Below are 11,924 nucleotides of genomic sequence, written 5' to 3' on the forward strand. Positions count from 1 at the left end.
TTTACGCGACTCGCTTAACCTATTTTAGTTTTCAATTATTAACTTCATCAGTTAGAGAGAGAGAGAGAGAGAGAGAGAGAGAGAGAGAGAGAGAGAGAGAGAGAGAGAGAGAGAGAGAGAGAGAGAGAGAGAGAGAAAAAATTTTACGTGACTTCCATTCCTTCCACACACACACACACATACACACACGTCAGGTGAAGGAAAGGCTCGCGTGACTGTGAGTTAGGATTCTTGTAAAAATAATCTATAATACATTATTATAATAGTATATACAATACAGAATTAGGTGTAGTAACGAATGCAACAAACAAATGATACAGCAAGAAGACGAAGACGAAGACAAAGAAGAAGAAGAAGAAGAAGAAGAAGAAGAAGAAGAAGAAGAAGAAGAAGAAGTAGAGGACAGACTTATTATACACGTAATACATACGTACACATACAAATAAACAAAGAGAATGAAAGGAAATTGAAAAGAATAGACAAAGAAAATACAAATAAGAGGCGGAAATCTTTGCCACTTCTTGAAAAAAAGTAAAAAAGGAAATTATTCATTTTCATTTATTATTACCATCTTCGACTTATTTTCATTTTCCACTTATGTTTTTTTTGTATAGTTTCTTTCCTTTCTTTTACTAATCTCCATTTTTTTTTTACAAAGAATAATACAAACAAATATTATGATACATTTTTACTTTTACTTTGAATTTCCAAGTATTATTAAAACGATAATCATTTCATCATCACTTCTTGATCTTCACATGGAATTAAAACCACCAGCTATTATTCCAACTTGTTATTTCTTTACTTCTTCCTTTTTGTTTCATTTCCCATCATGTCTCTCTCTCTCTCTCTCTCTCGCTCTACAATAAACACACAAAAGACACCAACAAACATAATCATCAGCTCTATAATACCAACAAGGAATACAATACTGATCAAAAGGGGTTGGATTCGATTGAGACTCACAAGGACGCAGAATAGAGAGGATTGATGCTGGGAAGTTCTTGTAGTTTCGATTCGGTTTTGTTCAAGTATTTATTTTCTTAATTGGATGTTGTTGTTTTTTTTTTTTTTAGATTTTTCTTTATACTGATTCTATTTATTTTTTTTCCTGTTTGGGTGGTATTATTCCATATTTTTTTATTATAGAATTTACTTCGATTCGCTTTTGTTTTACTGGTGTAATTTTATACAAGTTGGATGGTACGTTCTTTATATTTTTTTCTTTCTTTCTATTTATTTACTATTCAATTGCATTTCCTTTTGGATTGGATGGTATTATACATTTTTTTTTTTAACCTATATTCTGTTTTCTTTACTTTCTTCAGACTGAGTGATACTTGAACAAATGAATACGTAGAAGCCTAATGTTATATTTCTTTCAGTCTGCAAGCTTAAACTCAACAACGCATTTCATAATTAACTAAAGAAAAAACAAATTCTCCTGTTGCATTTTTTCCTTACGTATGCGTGCTTAATAAATGAAAAGTGAGCGATACAATACGGAACCAAATGAAAAATAACAGTTCAGTATATCGTTTCCCTTTTCTCATTATTATTTTCTGCATCAAGACATCGTAATAAAAGATTAATTAGCTGGTTGTTTGGTCATTGATTTGCTTCACAGGAAAGAACAGAATTCCATCTTCTTTCATTACTTATCGAATCAAGACCGATGACAAGTAATAATGTTAATGTGAAATAAGAACGGAAGAAGAAGAGAGAGAGAGACGATGAGGAAGTGCCAGAGTAATACTCATAAAAAAAAAAATCGAATTAAGCATATAAAAAGAATAAATGAAAAAAAAAAGAAACAGAGAGAGAGAGAGAGAGAGAGAGAGAGAGAGAGAGAGAGAGAGAGAGAGAGAGAGAGAGAGAGAGAGAGAGAGAGAGAGAGAGAGAGAGAGAGGTATTATTTAAGTTACAATTATTCCCTCGTTCCATTTACCGAGGCGTCAGATACAAGGCAAGGTGGTGGTGGTGGTGGTGGTGGCGGCGAGGCTCCACAACAAAGACACCTGCAACACGAGGCGGAAAACACAGCGAGCGATTTCTTTTAGGCTCGTATTCAGAAGCGTTCAGCTCTCTCTCTCTCACCCCGACTATTTTCAAAGGTCAAAGAGATGATTATTCGGGTTCCCAAGTTTTCATCTCCGGTTAATAATGTAGAAATCTTGTTTACGTGTCACTAAAACCGCAAAATCTCTTCATGACCCGTGTAACTACAGTCTTTTAAAGTACGTGGTGGAGGTGCTGCTCAAAAATCGTTCTGAAGGCACGTTCATAAGTCTTTACCTCTTTAAAACAAGGTGATATAAAGGAGAAAACAAAAACTAGGCTTGTAGTCCCGGGGTTTACCAAAGATATGAGAGTGAAAATACTGGTTAACTCTTGCACTAGTGAGGTGGATAGTATATGGGTGAGAGTTTAAATTGAATGTCTTGTGAGGGGAGGTTGCAAGAAGCGATGGGGAGAAAGTTAATGAGTTGAAAGCGCCTGTTTTCGCCGACGCGCGCCTGAACCATCACCGGAACCACCACCTTCAGTCAGCTGGGAGCATTGGAGTCTGCGTGATCGTGAGCGTCAAAAATAATCAGAAACGAAAAAGCCAAATGAGTGGTATAAAAAATAACAATGATCAAAGCTGCCATGTATACTAGTAGTAAATGAAATGATATAATAATAATAATAATAATAATAATAATAATAATAATAATAATAATAATAATAATAATAATTAATAATAATAACAATAATAATAATGATAATAATAGCAGATGTATTATGTATGTTGTATACCCTCCCAGCTCTTATTATGATACAAATAGCGGACAAACAGCGGTAAAAGACGGTCAATATTATTAATATAACAACACTTTTACAACAGGAATGTGAAAAGTGACGCGCACACGTACATACATACAACCTAGAGTGAGAACAATGATAGAGAATAAAGTGAAACAGAAAAAAAATAAATAAAAAAAAAAAATAAAACAAATGAAGTGAGAAGTGCGCGCGCCTCTCATCTTTCTTGATCTGTGTGTCTGTCTGATGAAAGGTTTAATAGTTAAATCTACGTCCTACTACCGGCTGCAATCCAACACAATGAGATTTCCTGCCACCAGATATTGTACTAAAACTCTCCCTAGCCAGACTCGGCACGGCATGGCAGGGGGGAAGGTCACACGCCGTTGCAAAGCGTGATGATGATGATGATGATAATAATAATAATAATAATAATAATAATAATAATAATAATAATAATAATAATAATAATAATCATGGAAATATCAGTTTTCTATTGCAAATTATCTGCCCGACATATGGACTAAGATGATAATAATAATAATAATAATAATAATAATAATAATAATAATAATAATAATAATAATAATAATAATAATAATAATAATAGCTTAATACTTAAATATCCCCCTTACACACAGTAGAGAAAAAATCAATACATGGAAGGACGATATATATGATAAAAATATTGATTCAGATGCAATCAATAAACAAACAAATCAACTAAATGCATGAATGAAGATACAACACGCTAAAAAAGAAAGAGAAAAAAAAAACAATAATAATAACAATAATAATAATAGTTTCGTTTCCCCTTAGTCATGCCGTGAGAGTCTAATTAAATCAACCATAAACCTGAGATATCATCCCTTATATGGCTGCCTCAGAAGGGCCCAGCCATAACATTGAACAAAAAAAACATCAAACAAAAGAGTGTCGGCCATCACCTGCCTGATATCTTGAAGGTTTCGTAAACATTGATAATTGACACACACCTTTTTCTCATTCCTCTGTTTCTTTGTTTACTCTTTAATAGCTTGTTTTTCTTTTTCTCGGTCTCTATTCCTTAACACTGCAGTCTCGTGTTTTATTATTTTTTTTCTACCTTCCTTTAATTTTTCTCATCCTTCTTATTCCTTTCTTCATTTATATTATCTGTCTTTCTGTTGCCTCATCTTTCGTAGCTTCTCAACTCTTTGCCTCTTACCTCTTCTTTTTTCCTTCTTCAACATTACTAATTTGAATTCCTTCATCTTTCTTTCCTTGCATTTCCATTCCCTTCTCGTCTTGCAGTATTTTAATTATGATCTTTCTTATTCTTCATCTTATTCCTTTCAAACAAAACAGGTGGATAAAGATGTACGATAATTATCATATTCTTCCTTCACACAAACCTTAATCCCATTTTCCCTTTCCCATTTATTTTTTTTTCCCACTCCGAACACAAACTTTTACAACCACACACATTTCCATCTTCCCGTTTTCTTTCGTTTCTTACTCATCACTGGACCCTTTTTTTTATTTACAATCTAAATAAGCAACAACAAAAGTGCATTCAGTCTCTCTCAGCTCTTTTTATGTATATTTTTCCCACATATTTCCCATTTTTTCAACTTTTCAAGGGGGTACCAAGAGAGAGTGATCGCCAACAGCTGAGGTCCGTTCACTCCCTCTTGTTTTCTCTCCTTACTAAATAACTGCACTTGATTTCTTTTTTCGCTGCCTTTAAGTTCGTTATCTTTCATTCCTGAAGATCAAAACAGCTGCTCCTTATTAAATGGGCTGCTTTTATGCATGTGCGTGTGTGAGTGTGTATGTGGGTGTGTGTGATGTCTTATTTTCTCACTCTTACTCTCCCTTTTTGCCCTGTCTCTCATTTCGTCCGCAAACTGAGAGTCTTAACGAGAGAGAGAAGTCAGGTGTCCATGGCATGAGTACGAGGGAAAAACTGTACTAGAAGGGGGACTAAAATTAAACGTGTCTTTACCCCCTTCGAGACCCTCACTCTCCACCACCACAAGCGAAATAAATAAACACCTTGACACTGGAAACTCTCTTATTCGTCAATGAGAAAGAGTAACAGACAAAGCTGCAAGAGAGGCAACTTGGTACCTTGATAACTTGAGCAGACAGGCAGGCAGGTGGGCGGGCAGGCAGGCAGGCAGGCAGGCAGGTGGGTGAGGCAGGGACACGAGTGAGGAGAAACAGCCTAGGACCATTTGCAGAGGGGTTTTTAGAGTTCCTCTCTGCTTCCTTCTATGGTTAAAATGTGGTTATTATCTTCCTTCACGCCTGTATGGTTTCTTGTATGAGTTTTTGGGTCTCTGGTTCACTTTCTTGGATGTCTTTCCTTCCTTCTACGGGTTAACGTGGTCACTGCTCTGTTTATGTATGTCTCCTTGCGTCCTTCTACAAGTTCTATGCCCATTGTTTTACTTGTTTGGGTGTTGCTGCTTCCTCCTTCAGGATACTACTACCACTATCTTACTCCCTTGGGCCTCTCTGCTTTCTTCTACAAGGTTCTGGGTTGAGATTCCACTTGGTATCTCTCTCTCTGCATCCTTCACTTGCTTGGGTGTCGTGGCTCCCTTCTACAGATTACTGCGACCACTACCTTACTTCTTTGGGCCTCTCTGCTTTCTTCTACAAGTTTCTGGGTTATAATTTCACTTGGTATCTCTCCCCTGACCTAGTGTATATCTTCACCTCTCTGTTTCCTCCAAGTGCCTGGGCTGATACCTCACTTGGTGCCTCCCTGCTTCCTCCTGTGTGTTCCTGGGGCCACGGTCTCCCTTGTTTGGGCCTCTCTGCTCCCTGCCATGGATTCCTGTGGCCACTATCTCGCCTGCGCCTTTGTAACCGCACACTCCACAGCCTCCTGGATGTCAGAAAAGACCGGAATGCCGTCCTTGCTGGCCTGGTCTGTGAGATAACTTCTGCCTCGATTGTAATCCTTCAAGGCCTGTCTGGAGAGCTGGTGATGGGAGAATGGGGTTGTGTAAGAATTAGTAAGAACCAGAACAGGGAGAAGTTGCAAGAAGCCTGTATGTTGGTCTATGCATGGTAGTCTTTATATAAACTGTCCTAATTCTTGGAGGCTTGTCTGGGTGGGTAATGATACGAGGAAAGAAAGGAGAGTGTGATATTATGGCTTGTATATGGAAATGTTTTGCTCTCTCACCATCCATGACTGTTTTCAAAGGCTACAGCGATGATTAAATGGGTTCTCAAGAGTGTTTCTCCTGTTAATAGTGTTGAAATTTGGTTAATCTATCACTAGAACCATAAAAAACATCCTTGAAAACATGTCTAACTATAACTAGAGCCTTTTGAATGTAGGGGAGGTGAGGTGCAGGAGTGTTTCGGAATTAAATGAAAGAAGAGAAAGAACAACAACAACAACAACAACAACAACAACAACAACAACAACAATAATAATAATAATAATAATAATAATAATAATAATAATAATAATAATAATAACAACAACAACAATAATAATAATAAGAAAAGGAGGAAGAAGAAGAAAGAACACAAAGATGACAAAGAAAAGAAAGCAAATAAAAGAAAAGTGAAGAAGAAAAAACAAACAAGATAAAAAAAAGGTAGAGGAAAGAAAACAGGAGACAAAAGATGAAAAAGCTGACAAAAAAGAGAAAAAGAAAGTGAAGAAAAAATAGACAAGAAAAAATAGAGGTAGAGAAGGGAAACTAAAAAGCAAAAAAATGTGAGAAACAGAAGAAAGAAAAAAGAAAGCAAAGAAAAAGAAAAGAAAAAGAAAAACGAAGACGAAAAAATAAGAGGTGGAGAAAAAAATAAATATATAAAGTGAGAAACAGTAGCAAAACAGACACACACACACACAAAGAAGAGAGTATTGGTCCTCGTCTCACCTGTTCTCCGTCGACCAGCGAATCCTCCGTTAGCATCTGCACACACAGCACAACGTTGCAGCCCAGCCCAATGTAATGGGAGGCCTGAAGGAGACGAGAAGACAACATTACACTCTACACAAGACTAAGCTCACTGTAGGATTGGAGAGAGGCCTGTGGGAGATGAGAGATGAATGTAACTATTTCTTATTATTATTATCATTTTTATATGGAAATGGCTGTGTTATTTAGGGTTGTTTGCATCCTTGTGCTGTGCATTTTTTTGTGAATGAGGAAAATGAAAGGATACGGAAAACTTGCCACTAAATTTACTAGGGTTAGCGGTGACTATTATATATTTTTTTATATACCTATCTAGCTTATTTTTCCTCATTTATCTCTCTTATCTTCCTTTCTGTGACTGGGGAACCGTTGTTTAGGTATGAAAATGAAAAGAAACACAAAACATTCTTAGTCTCCATTCATTTCTGTGACTGAGAACCTTTGGACATTAAAAAAAATAAAAGAAAAATAAAACTTCCTTCATTGTCTTTCCTATTTATGACTGATGACTCATTGGCCATAAAAACTTCCTTCATCGACCTTCCCATCTCTGACTGACGACTCATTGACCATAAAATCTTCCTTCACCAACCTTTCAATCTATGACTGACGACCCATTGACCATAAAACCTTTCTTCACCAACCTTTCTATCTATGACTGACGACTCAATGGCCATAAAATCTTCCTTCACTGACCTTCCTATCTATGACTGATGGACCCATTGGCCATAAAAACTTTCTTCACCGACCTCCCTATCGGTGACTGACAACTCATTCGCCATAAAATCTTCCTTCACCAACCTTTCTATCTATGACTGGTGACCCACTGACCACAAAAAATCAAAGACAATCGAGAACCACCCCTCAACTCACCAGGGCCATGGCGGACACCCCTCTGCTGGTGTCGGTGATGACGAAAAGCAACACCCGTGAGTGCTCCATCAACACAGCCTCCATGGGCAGCAGGCGGCCGGAGCAGGAGGCGGCCGTGGGGTTGAAATAAGTAAGGCCATGTTTTAGAAGGATAGGGATGGCAATGTCCTCACGCCAGGTCACCCTTCCCCCTATGGTGCCCCCCAGGTAGATGTCCCGCCCTCCGCCACCACCGCCACCGCCGCCACTGCCGCTGCTGCCACTGATGGGGCGTAGAGGACGACGAGGAAGTGCCCAGCCTGTGGGGGAAGATGAAGGTGTGTTAGTGTGTTTGTGATGGGCAAGATGGGTAACAGAATCCTCTACACCCCTTGAAAAACCTAACTGAACCCTGAAACACCCTTGAAAACCCTAACTGAACCCTGAAACACCCTTGAAAACCCCAATTAAACCATGGAACACTCTTGAAAACCCCAACTGGACCTGAAACAACCTTGAAAACCCCAACCGAACCCTGGAACCACCTTGAAAACCACTCAGAACTTTCTTACATCCCTTGAAAACCCCAATAACTTCCAGTAGAGACAAATTAAGACAGTTAAGACAAACAATCAGGCATTCAATATGAATAACTGAATGCAGGCTTGACTCACCAATGACTCGCTGCAGGGAGTGACTCAGAATGTCCCACAGACGCTTGCTCTCCAGGTGGGGGTTCTTAAACTCGGCCACAATGCAGCAGAATTCGTCGAAAGTCAAGGAGATTTCATTTAGCGGGAGTTCAGTTCCGTCCAGCTCCTGCATGTCGATACCTGGTGGGTGACAGCAGGTGGGGTAACGAGGTGATTGGGGTAGGTGAGTTTGTAAGTGAGTAAGATGTGAATAAGTGGATAAATGAACAGTATATCTATAAGCAAATATATGAATAAGTGAATTGAGGTTGAACATATCTTAAAAATGTAATCGTAATCTTTTTAAACTCCTCATGTTGGGAAATTTGTAATGGCAACAGTAAATCTTAAAGTAAGTGAATAAATAAATAAAAGTCGCACATTTGTTAAAGAAAATGCAATAATAATTTTCAAATATAACTATTTTTGTGCCAGGTCTGTATGTAATTATTGTGTGTGTGTGTGGGTTGCCAGCTCACCTTTCTTGATGGCAACGATGGCCTGCAGCTCCTCAGTGGTCAGCTCCTTGTTGGTCACTACCTTGTATGCCACCCGGGCCTAACGGGGCAGGGGAGAAAGTTGTGGTTAGAAACACACAAGTAAAATGCTAAATATCAATATATGGACACACACACTGACCTTTTGAAACGCATCTTTAAAATTAAGATAACACACAATGCAATAATAATAATAATAATAATAATAATAATAATAATAATAATAATAATAATAATAATAATAATAATAATAGATTTCAGACTTGACAATTTTCACACTTTAAATTTCCCTTCCCTAAAAAGAAAAGTGCTAAAAAATATAAACAAACAAAATCAATCAATCAATAACCATAATTTTCAAAGCCATTTCAGGTAAAGATATCACAATTTTTTCATGTTTCTCTATTTTTCTTCTTTTTTTTTTCATTTCAGACTCACCTCAGACAAAGTGATCTGTTCGGAGTTTCCATTAATGAAGGCGTCGTGAAGTTTTCTGCACAGGGAGAGAGAAAGAGATACGAGGCTAAAGTTAACTCAGTAATAAAATAGAAAACCAAATAACAAGAATGACATCAACAAAATTCTCAGGGTCAGTAATCAGGATGGAATAAGAAATAATTTTTGATCTAAGAAAGAAAATAAGGAACTGCTTCTTAAATACACAGTAAAGAGGTGATAGAGGCAAGGAGTGTACATTGAAAGGATGACTGGACACACACACACACACACACACACACACACACACTTACATTAACTTGTCCCCCAGCTGTAGGTAAGGGCATCTGACGGGCTTCACATGGTCCTCAGTTCCCAAGTCTTGTGGGTAAATGTTTTCCCTAAGAATCTGAAGGAAATAAAGAAAAAAGGTATGTTAGTTTGACTTTCCTGGCCTGAAGGGAACATTTGTGATTATCAATAGTGAGGATGATGATTTGTAATAGTGGTAGCGATGGTGATGGTGATGGACTGTGATAGTAAGTGACGGTAAACTTTGTGATCCAGGTTAGGTCAGGTAAGGTCGAGTCAGGTTAGGTTATATTAGATGAGTTAGGTGAGGATAGGCTGAGTCAAATTAAGTTAGGTTAGATTAGGTAAGACAAGGTGAGGTGAGTTCAGATTAAGTCACGTTACATTAAATATTAAGTCAGGTAAGGTAAGGCCAGGTGAGGTCAGGTGAGGTGGGCCCATACCTTGGCAGTACAGTTAAGAGCGTGGGTAATCTCGCCAAAGACTGGGATCTGCTGTCTCTCCACCAGGTCCCTCACTGTGTTGAAGCCACTCATCAGGTCCTGGTACTCCCTGGGGGCAAAAACAGGTCATGCAGCTCTCTCTCTCTCTCTCTCTCTCTCTCTCTCTCTCTCTCTCTCTCTCTCTCTCTAACACAAATTGAGAGGATCTGACATTTTTCTATATTTTTAAGTTGTTTTCCCACCATGACTTTTCAAAGGAGTTCTATTTTTCTTTTTTTTTTTTTTTTTTTATCAGATAGAATTGTTTTTCGTAAGAATAAGAAACTGCCATTGAAAACCCTAATAATTTTCACTGGAATCTGTTAAACTCTTACTGGAATCACGAAATGTATTTGAGAACCCAATCTAGACAACAGCTTCTCTTACACACGCGAAAAATAAATAAAATAAAAAGAAATAAAAGGAAATAATGACAAAAATAAATACTAAAAAAAATCCTACTAATAAATAAATAAATAAATAAATAAAAGAAATACGAAAAAAAAGAAAACCCACTAACTAACCCTCTCCAAAATAGGAAATAAACAAAATAAAAGAAACAATAATAATGAGCAAACAAAAATAAAAAAAAAAATACTAAAATTCCAACAAATAAACAAACAACGAAAAAAAGAAGTAAAAAATAAAACCCACCAACAAAGAAAGAAAGAAAGAAAGAAAGAAAAATAATCATCAACGAAAACAAAGACGAACACAAGAAAGAACCAACAGCCAAACCAAAACAAACCTCTCTGAAATAGGCTCTCCGTTGATAAGCTGTCCCGGGCCGGTGTAGGAGTCCATGACCACCACCAGCTTACGCCTGCACCCCGCCATGTAGGCCGCCTCCACCATGGACGCCACATTTCTGGTGTTGCGGTCCAGTACAATGAAAACCACCGACGCGTTCTGCTTGGCCTGGTATTCAAGCTCCACCAAGGCCTCCTCCCAGTGCGTGACTTGCTGTGGGGGTGAGAGGCAGTGTGAGGGGTGGTGGAGGTGGGGGAGGGAGGGATGTGATGGGTGTAGAGTGATGAGTTTAAGAATAATAATAATATTTTGGAGGTGAAGGAGTAAAGGAGGATCAGTTTCATGGGTTGTGAGAAAGAAAAGGGCGTTAGATTACGAATGAGAGAGAGAGAGAGAGAGAGAGAGAGAGAGAGAGAGAGAGAGAGAGAGAGAGAGAGAGAGAGAGAGAGAGAGAGAGACGGCAAAGAAGACAAGGGTGTAGGATGCACTCACAACATTGCAGAAAAGAAGAGAGAGAGAGGAGAGAGAGAGAGAGAGAGAGAGAGAGAGAGAGAGAGAGAGAGAGAGAGAGAGAGAGAGAGAGAGAGAGAGAGAGAGAGAGAGAGAGAGAGAGAGAGAAGGATGTAGGATGCACTCAGATTGTAGAAAAGAGGGAAGGAAAGGACACAAGAGAGAGATAGAGACAAAAAAGCATTAAAGGATGTAGGATGCACTCACAGGATTATAGAAGGATATGCCGTGGTCCTTCAGCATGGGGATGGCCACCTTCTGCCTCCAGGTGGTGGGGTTGCAGGACCCCCCCAAGAAGACCTCACAGTTAGGCGAGGACTCTGAGGGAGCGAGGGAAGTGTTAGGTCACCCTCACGATATGCTGGAGACACCCTGACCTAACGTGACCTAGCATAACCTAACTTAAGCTTACCTAACTTAACTTTACCTAACTTAACCTAACCTAACTTAACCTAACCTTAACCTGACCTAATCTAATCTAATCTAATCTAATCTAATCTAACCTAGCCTAACCTAATCTTAACTAATCTAATCTAATCTTACCTTACCTAACCTAAACTGTGAATGTTAAGTCACCCTGCTGACACACTAAGCACACCCTACCTAACTTAACCTTAGCAACCCCCATGACACCCTATTAACTTCACATATCCC

At 38.4% G+C, this 11,924-nt stretch overlaps 1 protein-coding gene across 1 annotated transcript in view; it reads right to left on the reverse strand.

The window, feature by feature from the left end:
* Nucleotides 1–212: 212 nt before the first annotated feature.
* LOC135092701 (uncharacterized) overlaps nt 213–11,924 on the reverse strand; it is a 54,416-nt gene continuing 42,704 nt past the window's right edge. The window contains exons 4-13 of the mRNA XM_063991331.1: nt 11,478–11,590; nt 10,759–10,973; nt 9,972–10,080; nt 9,531–9,625; nt 9,220–9,274; nt 8,764–8,842; nt 8,267–8,425; nt 7,614–7,912; nt 6,699–6,782; nt 213–5,779 (exon numbers count right to left, since the gene is read on the reverse strand). Of these exons, the coding sequence (XP_063847401.1) occupies nt 5,642–5,779; nt 6,699–6,782; nt 7,614–7,912; nt 8,267–8,425; nt 8,764–8,842; nt 9,220–9,274; nt 9,531–9,625; nt 9,972–10,080; nt 10,759–10,973; nt 11,478–11,590 (1,346 nt within the window). The 3' untranslated portion in view covers nt 213–5,641. The remainder of the gene's footprint in view (nt 5,780–6,698; nt 6,783–7,613; nt 7,913–8,266; nt 8,426–8,763; nt 8,843–9,219; nt 9,275–9,530; nt 9,626–9,971; nt 10,081–10,758; nt 10,974–11,477; nt 11,591–11,924) is intronic.

The sequence above is a fragment of the Scylla paramamosain genome, chromosome 40 (genome assembly GCF_035594125.1).
Source record: "Scylla paramamosain isolate STU-SP2022 chromosome 40, ASM3559412v1, whole genome shotgun sequence".
In the NCBI taxonomy this organism is placed as follows: domain Eukaryota; kingdom Metazoa; phylum Arthropoda; class Malacostraca; order Decapoda; family Portunidae; genus Scylla; species Scylla paramamosain.